A 16,939-nucleotide genomic window follows, 5' to 3' on the forward strand; every position below is an offset into this window, starting at 1 on the left:
TTAAATGCTACTTAATGTAAAATACTTTAAAAATGGGTTCATAAAAATAGGTTTGTCCACGTCTTTTGTCTTTTTTAATGCCACCACATGTAACTTCAGTTATTGCAGCCAGGTGTGCACACATCTCCAAATTGTGCAAAGGGTTCATAGTGGATATTTAAATGCCTACAAACAAAATCAAACATCAACCTCAGGATTTAGAGCCCCGATATGATAATCTCAAACTTACCAGTTAAAAACAGATTGATTTTTGAGTTCATGCTAATGATAAGTATTGTTTTCTCTCCTACAGTAAGAGGAAGTGGCAGAAAACTGAGGTAAAATTCTGCAGATTACTAGAAAACATTCTGGTGCAGATATAAAACTCAAAACCAAATTTTACAAGTACTAAGAATGCAGCACTAAAGTAGTAACAGATACAGGAAAATCAAGTTTTTAAAAAATTCTGCGATAAGCGACATTCAGTGAATCCTGGAGATCCTGAAGATTGAAAACAGGTTTTGATTCTGTTTATGTAAGCAAGCACTATTTGGATCCAGCATACCTTTCTCCTCCAGGGTAATGATCATGGTTCCAGGTCCAAATGAGTTCCAGGCGGTGCAGTTGTACGGGGAGTGAAAGTCGGACTCCATGACGTTGTTGATGGTCAGGGTGGAGAGGACGGCGCCGCCTTGGGCCTGGGGTTTGCTCTGCTCCACCGTGTACCGCTCCATCAGAGTGCCTTTCTCCTTCTCCCAAACATTCTCCTTCCACGCCCAAACCTGTGGAAAACAAAACCAAACCGACTTCAGATTGGGACACAAAAACATCTACAGTTTGAACACAGCTCCTTCGAAGAGACATGAGATTTGTATGAGTTACTTTCAAATCTCTAATATGTTAAACTTTTTATCTACGCTCCATTCTTTGCTTCTGCAATTTACCCTCAGGGATCAATAATGCTAATTTCACTTCATTCCAGAATTGATAACTACAAAAAAAAAATTACATCTAGAAAGACAGACATGATCAAGAATAAAGATTAAAAAAACTGATTGTGTTGGGGTTGATGAAGGTTAAATACACCTGCATTTGTCATGTTGCAAATTCCCGAACTGGAAAGGGAATGAATTCCTCATGAAGGAATCAGAAGGCAGATAACACGCTGCAGCAGGTGTACATGGGTGTTAAAATCTCAAGCAGGTTTTGCCACTTAAAATGTGCCAAGGAGGAATTTCCAACATATTAAATATGGAGCACTACAGCATCAAATATGCATCCAGCCATATTTTAGGCTTATGTTCCTTTTAAATGATGTTGAAAAAAATAAAAAGATGACTCAGTGAGTTACAAATCCAAAATCCCGCCAATATTTCGTTTTTATTTCCTGACAGTTTTATCTAATGCGTCCTTTTGTCCGTCTGTACTGTCGACTCCTCTAAATCTCTCTTTCTAACAATAATTATGTTGCATCGCTTCTGTCTGGAGCTGTTTTATTTATTTTTTTGCTGTTTCTGAGTCTGTCATTGCCTCATTGAACACGCACACAGCACCACACTCCATATTTTATGAGTCCCCGTGTCTCTGCATTAAGCCTGGACTATAATGTCGTATCGCATTATACGCTCCGGGCTCGGTGGCAGTGCAGCAGGGGGCTGAATCGCTCTAAAAGCTCTGATTTCTGTCACGTCGGCACTGCACAATTGGATAATTGACGCTGAAAGGTACAAAATTTTACTCTCCTTCAATCCCTCTTCCTCTGATTTCAATTTATTGCTCCCCCACAACCCTCTTCACTCATTCTAGACGTCAAACTGAAATAATGGATTTATTTTTTTTCCCCCTTTGTTGCTTCTTTTTGTTACGGCTAAAGATTCCTCTATTTTTCCTCTCGATGGTTTCAATAACATATTACGCTGCCAGGATCTTATAAAACATTCAGTTCAGAATAAATTGTAGTTTTATCAAGCATCGCTTCCAGTGATTTCCAGGAAAAGGTAGAAATGAAAAAACAAAAACAAAAAAAAAAACCTAGCTTAATCCATTTTTATTCTGAAAAATTGAAGAGAAAATGAAATTACAAATTTCCGAGAAAGCAAAGCGAGAGGCACTCCTTTCAATCATACATGAGTACAAAGACACACTTTGTTTAATACATCAAAATTAAACCATGGATACTTATGTAATGTTGCTTGAAGTGTGACGGATTTCCAACTAAAGTTACACCTGAGCTACTTTCAGAACCTTACTGGATTTCTTTGGGATTTTAAGTAACAGAAAATTTCATTTTAACAAATGAAAGCTAAAACTGTGGCTTGTATTTGTATTCAACTAATTTAATTAGATACCACAAAATAAATCCTGAGCAACTTGTTGCTTTGAGATGTTACTTGTTAGGTAAAGTAAAGACTTCTCCTGTGTGTAATTTGGTCTCAGTATAAATCCTTCCCCTCCCTGAAGGCCTCAGAGGTTTGTTTGAGAAGATTAGTGAGCAAATTTGGAGAAGTTCTGGCTGTATAAACAGTTTCTCAAGGAGTTTTATTTCCTTTTACCTGCACAAAACTTCTACCGGAAGCATTCACATTAATTATTGGAAGTAGGCACAGAATATTTGATGCATTGCCAGCTGTTTAGAAGAACACAACGCATCTATTCATCATTTATCTATACCTCTTAATCCATGCAGCCTCATCCGACATACTGAGTTGAGAAAAATGTGACAACCTGGATCACAATGAATCTATTTTTTACGAGTAGTCTGCAGTCAGAGGGTAAAATTCACGTTATCAGCTCCAAATGTACAAAACTCAGCAAACAGACTTTTCTTGAAAACTATACGTGACTCTAGGGGCATATTTTTTTTGCAACACTTCCCATTAATATTTAAAAATGTTTTCAAAATACCACTTTGAACCTTTGACTTCCTGGCATCAACCTCTTATGCATCTGACCTTTTGGTAACCCAGTCTTCAGCAGGAAGACTGTAGTCCTCCAGCAGAGAGCTGTAAATTCTTCCAGCCAAGAACGAGAGCTGACGGAGAATCAAAGTTGCTAAACTCTGAAGGGATCCGGCCGAGGCTGTCAGGTCAGCAGCGTCACTGATCTCTTTCAGAGCTCGTTTTCAAACCCCGTTTAAATTTCAGCTTTCTGCATTCAAGTGGATCTCAGAACATAAACTATTTCATAGTGCAACGCTGTACTGGTCATTCTTCTCTTATTGAGGTTTGATAAATGTTGCCATGATGTATCTGATATCTACAACATTTATGTTTTTGCAACCTCACTTATTGTGTTTTGTCTATAATGCTGTGGGGGCAAATTTACAAAGCTATCTGCTTAGCAAGATCTCTGCAGTTCAGAATTTGCAGCGGCATCTAATTCTCAATCAGCACACAAAGGAAGATCTGCTCCAAAAATGGCTAAACCAAGCAAATATCGCCTCTCTGTGATAATACGGTTTGCCTAGGTAGACAAAGTCTGGCAGCAGCAGAACAAATTGCATTGGATTCTTTAAAGACACTGTTTGTCACATGCAGACAGGGGAGAAAAAGGGAAACAAAAACACAAAGCAGGGACAGAAGATACGGTAAACTTGATATGCTCTTTTATATTTGATATTTTAGCAAATCATTTTGTTAATCACAGACATTGTCTGATTGTCTTTGAGATGTTGAAGTATAAAGCTATCATCCTGCGATTGAAACCAAAAGCCTGGATGGATCATTTTACTGTTTTTCACAATTTTGCAGGGAAGAAATGAAACCATCCACATAACATCTGGAAACCTCTGTTAGGAAATATTTTCCACCCTCTCTATGATCACTTCTGCATCTGCGATGATTAGGGCTGCTGAAGAGAGAACAGTGGCAAGCTGACACCAAAAACAGATGGAAGTCTGAGTCTACAATTTGCTCTGGAGTTCTAGTGCAGAAATGAGCCATATGCAGAGGGGGCAGAAAATGGAGCAAAGTGCACAGCTTTGGTCATTTCTCCTTCTGTTTCTCTGGTCACTTAAGTTGCAGACACTAGATTGGTCCAAGCATCTAGAGAAATAGATGCGTAAAGTTGTTCATATTCCTCAGGCACATTTTTCTAATTTTTGACATATCATAAGAAAAGTCTACCAGAATGAAAGGCTTTAAAAAAAGCATGAAAAGCTATGAATATTCTGAAGCTATTACAATAAAGGTGGGCTTTCTTATCAGTGAAATGTGGGTCCAAGGGATGGAGCTGTTGCTATGCAAACATCAAACTGGAGAAATGTGCTTTTTACAATTGCTATTATATACAGTGCAATCCATTTCTAGGAGTGAATATCGTCTAAATGTACATTTCTAAACAAAATGTACTATATTTAATGGCTATAAATTCCATTTTCCTAAAGTTCAAAAGTAGATTATGGAAATGACAGACTTCTGCTTCCAGTTGGCAGAGGATCTGGACCAACCAGCTATTTTGTAATGACCACTCACATTTGCCACCTGGTGCCCTTTAGTGCTTACTGCAGCTACTCTGTTTTCCATTAATTAAATTACTTTAGCCTCCCTTAATGCTGCAGCGGCACTTACTGAGGCGTTACTGCTTAAAAAGCGTTCCAAATGACCAACTACATCTGTAGAGGTCATTACTTTCAGCACTGGGCTACTGGCAAAGAAAAGGAAGAAAGATTTGTGGGAAATTGGTTATCATTTATTGCAAAGCTGCAAATTAGATGTCAAGATTTTTTTATTTATGTTAAAACGATTTTCTCCACTTGATGATTTTTAGGCTGAAAGCTCTCATTCGATGTCACTTAAAAATGAAACATTTTGGAATCTGTATCTGAATTGTTATAATCTTCTCTGCTGTGTTGGCTTCAGTCTCATCTCAACGGGAGGATGTGTGTCTCCTCTTTGATTTCAAACACACACCTCAGCAGCTGTTTTCATGAGTCCCACCTTCCTCTACAGAGGAGAAACAGCTTGTTCTCACATACTAGTGACACTCTTGGAGAACAGTGTCGCCTCCGTCTTGTCTTTTACCCCGAGTGACACAAGCTAAGGAGAGAGAGTGTTTTCCAGGTGAGCTGGGAGCTTTGATCAGGATTCCCTGTGAGGGAGATGCAATCACAAGAGGTCAAGCAACTCTAGAGAAGATTACAGCTTCAGAGGATGGACTTACAATCTTATCAGGTGGGGGGGTGCTGGCGATGTAACACTTGATCCCTCCTTTTTCACCTCTGACAGCGTACTGAACTGGATCACTGGAGATGATGGGGGGGCCTGGGAGAGACACGACAAGGCAGAAAAGGGGATTACTCATACACACCTGAGATGCTCTGAGGTTAAATCACATTCAAAAGAATAATGGAGAAGGAAAATGTGATGTGTGTGGGCAGCCGCCGCACACCTGTCACTGCTGCAGAGAGCACCAGTCACGCTATGCGCTCTCGAGACTGGTTGCTCGACTTCAGGCTGACATTTTTTTCTAGATTCCCACAGGACAGGATTAAATTTTACTGTTAACCACGTGATTTTGATGGTCAGGATAAAAAGTTAACGGGAGCAGACGGGAACGGGAACGATAAAATAGAGAAAATTACCATGACGTGCCGCCATTTTTTAGTTTTCTTAACCCAGCCTACACTTAAAAGAACTGCATGACCCAGAAGCCCACAGTGCTGCCGCTGGCTGCACTCTGCTGGGATTCAAAGAAGAAGAGCAATGGAGGACCAAACATCAAACCATGAATGACTGAGCTGATACGCTGCCAGTCTCTTCTTGACTTCTGGTGGGAGAGGTCAGGTGGATGGTGCCAGACGCTGCTGGCAACACGAAGTCCTGAGCAAAGTTTCAGTTTTGCTCTGAAATGGTCAAGCCAGGAAACGTAGATTCACGTTTGTTCCAAGATAGACATGTTCCTGAGCTTATTATGGAAGAACATGCTGGATATTACATGACTGTGACGATTCTTGCGATAGCTCGCTGTTTGCTACTAGTTGAAGATTAAAGTAGACCCATTTTACAGGAGTATGACCTGATAAAATTTAGTGATGAAAGAATAAATGAAGATAAACAATCGGAGCGAGACAAGAGCGGGAGCCATTTTACCGGGAGTGGGATGGGACAGAAATGTAGTCTTTTTTACCCTTTCCCAGGATCGGGATTGAATAAATATTTTTTCTGTGAGAGTTTGATGGGACAGGAGGGAAAATCCACTCCTGTCCCACCCTCTACTCTCTGCCCTATGAGCTTGGTGTTGCACACAAAACAATTTGACACTGTTCTCCATCAAGCAGTTTCTGTCTGACACAGACTACGCATACACGGTGGTCCATGTCATGTCTGGTGGACGTCTGCACTCAGTCCACCTCCCAAGTATCCCGGCCCATTAACTCATATCTCTTACCTAATTCCCTTCAGCCCCCATATCCATCTCCGATGTTGCTCATCTCCACTTACCTCAGTCCTCATTCCCCCCCTTTCTTCATCCCAACCTCCATCCTCTCTCAAACACACCTCCCTCATTGATACTGACCTTATTCACCATGTCTTATTCCTGCCTCTCTCATCTTTAACTGTATCCTGCATCTCTATGCTCCCAACAATAATCCTTCATACATCACCCAGATCTCCCTTATGCATTCTTACCTCCTTTACCTCATATTTCTTAACATTTTCCATAGGTAGAAATCTGGGATTTTCTTACTTTGCTCAGGAAACAGAATCCCCATTTGTTTCTCAAACTCAGTAGCTTTGAGCAGAAAGACTCCAGATGATTCCATCAAAACGTACCAACTTTTGTCTTCTACGACGTCTTCAACTCTCTTCAGTAAATCCTTTAAAGTGACACTGTTCTGGCATGGCCCTTGGTATTGAATTACTCAGTCGGCCAACAAGCAAGGACATGTAAAAAAGAGCTGCAATCCACTTGTGCAGGATGATTATGCATCTCACCAGTTCTTCTGAGCTTATTCTACCCTTAAAGTTGCAACATCTGCTGGGAAACAGATCTGATATGCTCACCTGTAAGACTTTTACCTCCAATGTTTTGGATCAAATAAGTGCAGCAGACTTTGCTAAACTATTTATTGCACATTCCAGCTGCCTCAGGCCTTTCACATCTCTTAAATTTGGTAAATGGTGCTAACATAACAGTCAGCATCATGTCAGAGAAGCCCCTGCATTCGAAGTGTCAGAGCATTGTTAATTGAATGTGAAGGAATAATCACTGAACATTTATGGCAGCAAGTTGTCAGAAAAAAAAAACCTGTTCAGACATTTTTTTTTTCTCCACAATCTGAATCCAATCTAAATTTAGAATCCTTTAAGTCTGATTATTCCACAAAAAATTATTATTTCAAAAGCAACTTATGAAACTCCAGCAGAGGCAAGATTTTGTAATTTGTTGGTTTTGCCGACACTTTGAGCAAAGTCACATAAAATCTGCTTACAGCAGCGCTGTCGCTCTCTGTCAACCTGAATAAAACAGTGTGAATGCAGTGACTGTGACACAGTCTCCTGTTCTGTGATGAGACAAGACTAAATAAAAGTTACAAGGACGCGACTCGGCTGCTGCAGGGGGGGGGGCACAATTAAAGCCTGATATGATCCGATCAAGCTTGATACAAAACAGTAAAGCAGCTGTGAAACCAGCAGGGGAAATCCAAAGCTGAGATATAAATCCGAAGCTAAGCTCATGAGTATCTGTGGCAGGGCAGTGTTTAACCAAGTGTCAACTGCAGTCTTGACCCAGCAAAAGCTGTCGGACATGGTTAGCTGTGCCGGGCCGGCTGATGTTATATGCAGTGACTTCCCTCTGCTAAAGTATGAATAACTCCTCTTAGAGGATGCAGCCGGGTTTGTGTGATCACTAAAAAGGAAGTGGATATTGTGATGTTTCTGTTCACATTAAAAGGGAGCTACAGTGCAAAATTAATATTTTGCATATTTTTGTACTTCCATTTGCTTCTGGTGCTTAAAAAGGCCATCCAGATGTTTTTTGGCAAGAAGTTTTTGGTGTTCCATATGTAACGTCACAAATCAGCTGGCGCTGCCTCTCTCACCTAGCAACCCCAGCAGAACTGCAGGGCATTTAGTCAGCTGGTTTTACCGCCGTACAATGGCTGCTGGAAAAGACAAATGTTTTGGTGTTGACTTACTACCTAAGAACTACTTGCTGCATTCTTGTTTGTGCAGGAGGCTCTACTTCTGCTTTTCAAAGATGTACAGTTGTAAAACTGCACATCCGTTAGCAGCCATTTTCACGTACGAGCGTAAACGTTGAGGTGTGGGGCGTGGCTAGCAGCAGCTTATGTCGATTTAAAGTGACAGGAGGTCCTTGAACAGCTCATTTTGAAAGGTGCTCAAAACATGCAGAACGCAGTAAACTAAAATCTTGTTATTCAAGAAAGCTTTTGTGCAAAAAATGTAGTGAACATATTTTGTATAGACTTTTCCTAATATCTTCAAGGAAGCACAGGTCATCTTTTAGTCTTTGTTAATTGGGGGATTAGGTTTTGTAATTTCAAATAAGTTTAATCATGAAGCTAGTTGATATTAAAATACTGGCTTCTGCAAAATATTGGGCTGGAGGAAATATTTATTGTATTTTGTCAGTTTGGATCAGCGTTGCAGAGGAACAGGTTAGGCAACGTCAACAGAACCTATTCACATTTAATACTGTGTGCAGCACATTTGTTGCCTTCACCTGTCAGAACTGCAGAAAATCACCAAATAATCATCTGCAGACTTTACAAAAAGGTTCCTCAATTAAATCTGCACAATACAGAAGGATATATTAAATGTCTGATTACAAATGAAAATCTGACAAGTGCTGCTTACTTTGTATTCAATCCTCTGAGTTTTGGTGGAATTAAAACTGTGTTTTTTTTTGTAAGAGTATCTCCACTAGCTCTGCACGTCTCCAGGTTTTCGCTCAATCTTCTTTGAAAAATAACTCCAACTCAAGACTTGGTGGTGAATGTCTCAGAATGACTGCTCAATTCCTGTCATATCAACTTTTTAAAATTTGTTAAAAATTTAGAGAACCATGTCATCTACTCTGTGGTAGCCTACAGCATAAGATCCATTTCTTGTTTGACATTTCTACACTTTACAAGCACAAAGTTTAACCTGTATGAATATTTCTTTAAGGCTCTGGACTTTTAGATTTTATAGTCACTCGCACACATCTGAAATAGAGTCAGATCTGGAACCCCTTCTGCATCATTTAAAACAAACGTAATTTGCTGTTGCCCTTTTGCCCCACAGCCTCACTCGTTCCACAGCTGCATGCGCTCAGAATTGGCAGACGTGTTAAACTGGATGCCCTTCCTGCCCCTTTGATTGTCCCTGGGAAGGAAGGGAGTGGGGTTTGAACTGAAAGCCTGCAGGTCTGCAGCCAACCTGCTCTGATACCCAAACCACCGTTTGACCTGCATTTAATTTAAGAGCTAAAAACTCGTTGTCATGCACTTTTATTATCTTTGGGTGTTTTCACAACTGATAGTCTGGTAGACTGGGTTCTATTGGGAACCAAAACTGCATTATTTGTTACATTTTCAGATGGCGAGGTTCACTTTCACACTGCACTGCCAAACAAACCAAATCATTTGAGCAACCAGTTCACTATCTTGCCATGTGGGGGCGCTGCATCAAGAACTACTGAAGGAAACGACAGAAAAACCTCTGAACAGATGCTAATATTTACAGTCTTTCTTTTCTTCGCTCTTAGGCTTAAAACCAAATAGTCCCAAGGAAAATGAATTAAATTACTGGATTGCTGCTTTAGCGTGTCAAGTAGCAATGCACCTTGGTATTTAGCTTCTCAAGATGCATTTTCTTTCAAATACATATGATGTTAAATAATTTTAAGTAATGCTCCACAAAAAAAGTAAAATCTGTCCAAGATGAGTCCATGAATATTGAACCATGAAGCGGAGGTGTATTATAAACTTATGTATGAAAAAATGTTTTGGAAAACATCTTAAAAATTTAAAACTTGACCAAATGTGAACTAAGCAACTCAGGCATATAACATAACACCACCGAACAAAGATCATGGAGGTCTAAGTGGTTTAATTACTCATCTTTCCAGCTTGGCACATGTTCAAAATTCAGCTCCGTGAGGGAAGATCTGTTTTACACCCTCCATGTTTCTGCTAATATCAGCATGACTATAAATAGCAGCATGTGCAGATATGAACTGACCGTTGACAGTAAGCGTAACCTCGATCTCTCCCACTCCGATGCGCGGCACGATGGCCTTGCAGACATACTGGCCTGCATCGGCCTGGCTCACTGACTTCAAATGCAGCTGGTTGTTGTTGCTGAGAACCTGGAAACGCATAAATAAAGAACAGGACAGCTGGTTGTGATGTAAAGATATTCAGGAAGGGAACAATAAAGAGAAGGAGTATGGAAGGAGGAGGATCAATGTTTAATTCATAAAACATGTTGATTCACTCAGCAGGCTCCATTAGGTTTTTTCCCCCAAGCCTTTTCTTAAATGGTTGGGGCATGAATTAAAGATTTAGAAGTCTCAGAACTAATAGTAAGTCCTTTAAGTGAGCAAACACTTCAGAAATCTGCCTCCTTAATGCGCAGTGAAGCCAAATTCTTCAGTACCTTCCAAAATTATTGGAACTCCTGCTGGGGATGTGTAGAAAAGCACTGAAATAGATTCCCTCTACGGAGACTTGGTGGCCCTAAGATGCCTCTCTTAGCTGTACGTCTCAAACAACAAGCTTTGGAGATTTTTTTTTCTCCCTCTCTTACCATTTTCGTTATGTTCGTTATCGCTGTGACTATAGGGTTTGGTAGGTTTAGTGTATTTCCTCCCATTTGGAAGTTGTGGGGGGACATAAATAATATAAATGTATACATTCTGTTGATGTGCAGTTATTGGGGCTTTTTTTTCATGCTGTGCTCTTACCATGCTGGAGCCCTTTTTAGTCCAAGTGAGGGTAAGAGGAGGGTTTCCAGCCCACTTGCAGTTCAAAGTAACATCTGAGTACACATCCACTGTTACTGGTCTGGGCTCCACCACCAGAATTGGACCAACTAAAAAAAAAGGACACAAACGACAACAAAAGGGTTAAATTCTCAAAAGAAAAGCAACCTCAATTATCATCTGACTATAAACTCCTAACAATAAAGAAAATTAAATACTGTTTCTTCTTTATTTTGAAAGGATACACAGTGGTCATGAAGCCAAATACTTCCAAAACGTAAACTATTATATGAAATTGAGGCTTTTAGGGATGAATTTAACTGCTTTCTGCAGGAGTGTAAAGATCACAGAACAACTTAGTAAAATTTTCAGCTGAATGCAAAGGCAAGCCATATACTTTGTGGGGAAAGGGTTTATCATCAGACGAAACAAAGACTGAGCTATTTGAGAACAATGACAAGAGCTGTGGATAAGGAGGAAGACTACAGTACAGTCCAGTACAGTACAGTAGACTCAATTTGATTAGGGACCAAAACTGCAACATTTGTTACATTTCCACTGCACTGTGTCAAATGAAACTGTAGTGGTGCTGCACCAACAACTACTGAAGAAAATGACACAAAAAACTTTGAAGAAGAGACTGAGCGCAACTTCCTTCCTTGCAAAATCTAAACAAAAGGAAGTGCTGTCAGATTTTAGCGATTGTAGAATTTCTCTTTCATTATTAGCAAAAGGCCACAATCCATTTCTCCATGTAGCATGAGACTCTCGTGTTAGTTTTGAATATATTTACCCAGAATGCCCTGCACTAAAGTTAACTTCCTGCTTTTGGAGCAGTTTCTGGTCCACTTGCATCCACAGATGCATTCGAACTGCACCAGAATTCACTTTAACCAAAACCGACTGCTAGAATTTTAGGCGGACCATAGTTTGCTTATTTGGTCCGCATCAGAGTTCATTCACACCTCCCCAAACGAACCAAACTTTCTAGACAAACTAGAGTTTGACTAAACAGACTGCTGTGAGTCAGCCCTAAGTCTACAGTTACAGGGTTGAATCTTGGACAAACCAGAAGTGTTCCTACATTAAAATCACCTCAGATACACACTAAAGTTATAGTTAGAATCGATAAGGCTTCTGGAATTAGCTTAACCTTATGACATGTTTTGAACGATACACAAAAGCTTTAAACCAATTATTTTTGATGAACTCTTTTAATACGACAGTCATCATCACATGTAGCCAGAATTACACCACATAACTACAAACATCACATGGTTTGTCAGCAACTTCATTAAGCCTTTTATTTATTTACGTAAAACCGAAGCTATAACTTGCTTCCTTAGGTGAAACGCAGCTTTATTGTCCTCCTCAGCACACGAGTGTTTACTATTGACTCACAGTGCACGTCCACGAGGATGCTGACGTTGGTGCTTCCCACTGCGTTGAACACCTGACATGACACGGGCTCAGTGAAGAATGAATGATCTGCTGTGGTGACAAACACACTTTCCCTGGCCCCCTCCAGCAGCACGCCACCTTTAGCCCACCTGGCGGAGAAAAACACAACACCCTTTAACACGTTTCACACGGCTGCAAATCATTACTACGTCGGGCTGCCTGCAGGGAATTTCAGAAGCTGTGTGAGGATCTTAATGTGGGATTTTCACTCTATGAATGTGAAAGAAAATATGACTTGATTCTCATGCTCAAGGGAAACTCTGCAATAAATTAGAATAATTTCTGAAATCCATATGGTTGCTTGCCAAATATCTAGCTGAAAATCATATCAACATATTGCACATTCTCCACAGAATGACATTTTAATGCACATTCTGTAGGCTCTGTGCCTAAGTACCTGGCAGTGTTCCCACATCAGGACCCTCTCTGATAGAGTTTCAGACCTCAGCCTTTTTTTTTTGCACTTTCAGTGCTTCGGAGATGTCGCTTACGATAAAACTCTCCGTTCGACTACACAAAATGTTCAATAGTTTCACAAATTTTGTTCTCTAAGCAGAAATTACGATTCAGGAGCAGCTCCTCAGAGTGAACACGAGCAGATTGGAGTAGATGAAAGGAAACCCATTGGCATTGATCATCCGATCAGGCTGCTAATGTTGCACTGCAGGACCACCAACATCAAAACCTTCCTCACATCTTGAGCTACAATTAAAGCCAAATGCAGATATGAGTTCATTTAGACCTCCAGGCTGCAGTGGCTGGCAGAGGGAAGGATATTTTTTAGGAATTGTTTCCAAAGGCTGGTAAAATTTGTTGAACAAATAGAGTGCTGTGAAAAAGTATTTGCCCCTTATAGATTTGTCATTTTGCTACATTTAAATGTTTCAAGTCAAACATATTTCAGGCAGTCTAAATTCAGCAATTTAGATTTCAAATAAGGATTTCATAAATGAGGGCAAGAGGCTATAATTTATCTACCCTGGTGACTAGATCATCTGTAAAAAACACTGAAACAGAACCAGTGTGACAACATGAAGTAGGATTAAGGGTCTCAAAGCAGCACATCGCACCCCCACCTAAAGAAAGAAGAAAACATTTCAAACAAAGATGGGAAGATTATTGACGTTTATTAATCTGTAAAGTGTTACAAAACCAAAAAGGAACAAAACGACAATTTCGGAGTGACCCAGTTAAACTCCAGACCCAAATCCAATTAATAAGAAGCCACCTATCAATTATTCTATGGCGTTTGTCAGCAACAGACCAGTCGCGGTTGCAATTTCTGTTCCCATTATCTGGAGGAACTGAACTTCCCTCAACATTCCTGGGGTTAGTTATCTCCAAGGCGCTGCGGTCAGAGAGATTTCGAGGAAAATAATAACAGGAAATCAGGGTTAAATGTTGTCAGTGGCCAACATGCAACTCCGACAGCCGTTAGCAAGACCATTTAGATAACATGACCTCCTGATGGCGGTTGTTGGACAGCACAGCCAATTGTTAGGTTGGTTGTGCTGTCCAATTACTCTCCACATAGGACCACGTTAATTTGGAAAGCCTTTTTTACATGAATATTCCACTATTTTTAAACTGCATTTACTTTTAACAACATTAAAATTGTTTGATAACACAAAAGCAAAAGACATCTTTTAATATTCTTCACAGCACTGTATTAAAAAAATGAAAACATAAAAAAACCAGTCACTTAGGATACGTTTTACATGTTCTGTTTGCAAATTCGTATTTTTAAAATTTTTAGTTTTGCAATCACTGACAATGATGCAAATGTGCCTTCACAGCATCAGGTCAGAGGCACAGCTTCTTCTTTTTTTTAATAATAGAGGCTTCCTTACGGGGTCAGTGGCACCGTCTAACTTTAGTATTTCCCCAGGGTAATCGCTTGAATTTTCATTTCGCCATCTGTGCAAACATGAGAGTTGTCATCAATCAGACCTGTAGCCCATGATGGGCGGGTTGGCGGTGGCCTGGCAGGTGAATGTGACTCTTTCTCCCTCCAGGACAGAGCGAGGTTCGATGGACAAGGTCACAGTGGGAGGGTCTGCACAGGGGGAGATACAGATGCAGAGTCTGTTGTAAGCAGAAACTGACAGAGTGAATTTCCTTTGCATAAATCAATGAGGACCTGAACTGAAGTCAAACAAGCCAACAAGTTTAACATAAAAAATGCTGAATTCCTGAGACGTTTAACACGTTGGTGTCTAGCTACACAACATGTAGTTCACTCTACATTTTACTGCTTTTCAAAATATTGGGGCAAAATTACATTCTGAAATAATATGTTTGTTTGTGTATGGATACAGTGGACGCCCTACTCTTCAGATTTTTCTGTGGAATGTGAATCCAGGTTATTCACGTTTATTTTTGTAGCACATTTTTAAATGCAACGTGTCAAGAAGCAGATTGCTGCTTGACCTGCTATTGGCTGGCATTTGCAAAACATTCATTTTAGGAGCTGCATAATTTCCTTGCCGCTGATTGGCTGAACCCCCAAGAGCAAAAATGAGGAAGACTGTAAATATTAGCTTCTGTAGTGATGTTTCTATTGTGCTTATTAATGCATATTATGGTATATTTGATGTTTCAATTATTAAAATAGGCAGTTATAAGGGTTTTTTGAGTGGGTCAATGCACTAAAGTGTACATCACAGAGTTTGTTTAGGAATAATTTTAAATATGAAATATTTTAGATTGAATTGGACATTCATGTACTTCATCTACTTGGCTGTAACTATATTTTATCCAGAAACAAGTTTAACTAAATACCCTTCTTTAAAAGGCATAACTATTTCCTTAACTTCTGCTTTTGAACCATCTACATATTCACTTCATAAATTAAGAAACAAACTCATCGACACTTTAAGAATATATTAAAAACTATATCTTTAATAACTGCTTCAGATAAATAGTGAACTGTTAGGGCCTTCAATAATTCTACTAATAACCCAATATCCATTATAAATGCACTCTAAATAAGGTTGTACTTTCATAATTGTCCAGTGTGAGATCTTGCTATCGCAGTAAAAGAGGATCTTCTAAGTCTTTATGGGTTACAATAATTCTGCCCTTGTGGATTTGGCTATTTCCAAAAACTGCACAATTAGTTGAGTGAATGTAAAAAATTTTTTTATCCAAATGTTATCGTTAAGTTATTTTTAATCAGCTACACAAAAAAGTAATCAAGCTTTTACAGCTCAAAGGCTGCGTGATGCTTTTCAAGGACTCTTTTTTTTGTTATGATAAAATAAATTATTTTAGCACAAGTCGGGATTGCATGATGCCTGAAAAAATGTGGAGCTTATAAGAAATAAAGCAAAAAATAGAGCTTTGTGGCAGTCTTAAAAACTGATCATTACAGCGGTTTTGCTTTGTTTTTGGTCTTCGTCCAGCTGACTGGGTCCTTTAACTCTGAACAACCACAGAGAGGAGAGCAGCAACGTACGGTGGACGTTGAGAGTGACAGTGGCTCGTTTGCCCATTGGCACTGCTGGATTGCTGGCCACACAGGTGAAATTGCTGCCGCTGTCAGTGTCAACTGGAGTGATGGGGAGATAGCTCCGGCTCGTCACTCTCTTCCTGTCTGGCAGCACCTCCTGTTTGACGAAGAAAAGTCAGAAAGGTGAAGAATGAGAACAGTGCAGGAGAAGGATGAAAAATGATGGGGGGGGGGGGAAGAGACAGCAAGAGAAAAAACAAGAAAAAGTGAAGGAAAAGTTATAAATTAGGTCAAGAAGAAAAGGCAAATAATAAAAAATACTTTACAGAGAGAAGAAAAAACTGATTTTTAAAAAAAATCCGAATCAACCCATCTGTTGAAACAAGAAGGTTTTGTCTTTGTGAATAAAAGCTCCCAAATCTGTCAAGTTACTGACGGAGTAACATAAACAGAGGTGGACAGAGTATCCAAAAATTAGAGTAGCACTACTTCAACATATTTTTACTGAAGTAAAAGTCAAGGTAGCCGTCCACAACATTAATAAAGTAAGAAATTATTTGGTAAAAAGGCGACTCAAGCACTGAGTAACGATCAAAATATCAATCATTTAATATTAAAGATTACCTCATCGGCTGGACCAAAATATAAAGTTATGTGGAAATGTTGGTATTTTAAAGACCGAAATGATTCATATAAACAACATAATTACAAAATAACAAAATCAGGCAAAAGAAACATTTTTCCAAATCAGTTTCTTTCAATATAAAACTTCTGAAGTTTTAACAAAAACTGCAGGTGAGTGTCTGTCTGGTGGATTTTTGATTAAAACATTTGTTTTTCATTCAGTGGGTAGAAAATCCAGAAATTTTGCTCAAGTAAGAGTAAAAATACTTCATAATAAAATTACTCAAGTAAAATTAAAACGTACAGCGCAGTAAAAATACTCCTAAAAGTAAATTTGTTCCAAAAAGCAACTCAGGTAAATGTACCTGAGTAACTAGTTACTACCCGACTGTGAATATGAATGAGCGGTCAGTAACGGTGCAGCACAGGAGCAGGATGAAATATGCATGACCACATGTGTGTGTGGAAGCCGGATAAAACTGTCTGAGAGAG

At 39.5% G+C, this 16,939-nt stretch overlaps 1 protein-coding gene across 2 annotated transcripts in view; it reads right to left on the minus strand.

Annotated features, from left to right (window-relative positions):
- The window catches only part of kirrel1b (kirre like nephrin family adhesion molecule 1b), a 99,564-nt gene that overhangs the window by 12,210 nt on the left and 70,415 nt on the right, over window positions 1-16,939 (minus strand). For both annotated transcript variants that reach the window (XM_008433976.3, XM_008433977.3), the window contains exons 5-11: window positions 15,830-15,980; window positions 14,323-14,428; window positions 12,313-12,461; window positions 10,894-11,021; window positions 10,170-10,296; window positions 5,140-5,240; window positions 545-761 (exon numbers count right to left, since the gene is read on the minus strand). In XM_008433976.3, the coding sequence (XP_008432198.1) occupies window positions 545-761; window positions 5,140-5,240; window positions 10,170-10,296; window positions 10,894-11,021; window positions 12,313-12,461; window positions 14,323-14,428; window positions 15,830-15,980 (979 nt within the window). The remainder of the gene's footprint in view (window positions 1-544; window positions 762-5,139; window positions 5,241-10,169; window positions 10,297-10,893; window positions 11,022-12,312; window positions 12,462-14,322; window positions 14,429-15,829; window positions 15,981-16,939) is intronic.

Source organism: Poecilia reticulata, chromosome 17 (genome assembly GCF_904066995.2).
Source record: "Poecilia reticulata chromosome 17, P_reticulata-male-v2, whole genome shotgun sequence".
Lineage (NCBI taxonomy): Eukaryota > Metazoa > Chordata > Actinopteri > Cyprinodontiformes > Poeciliidae > Poecilia > Poecilia reticulata.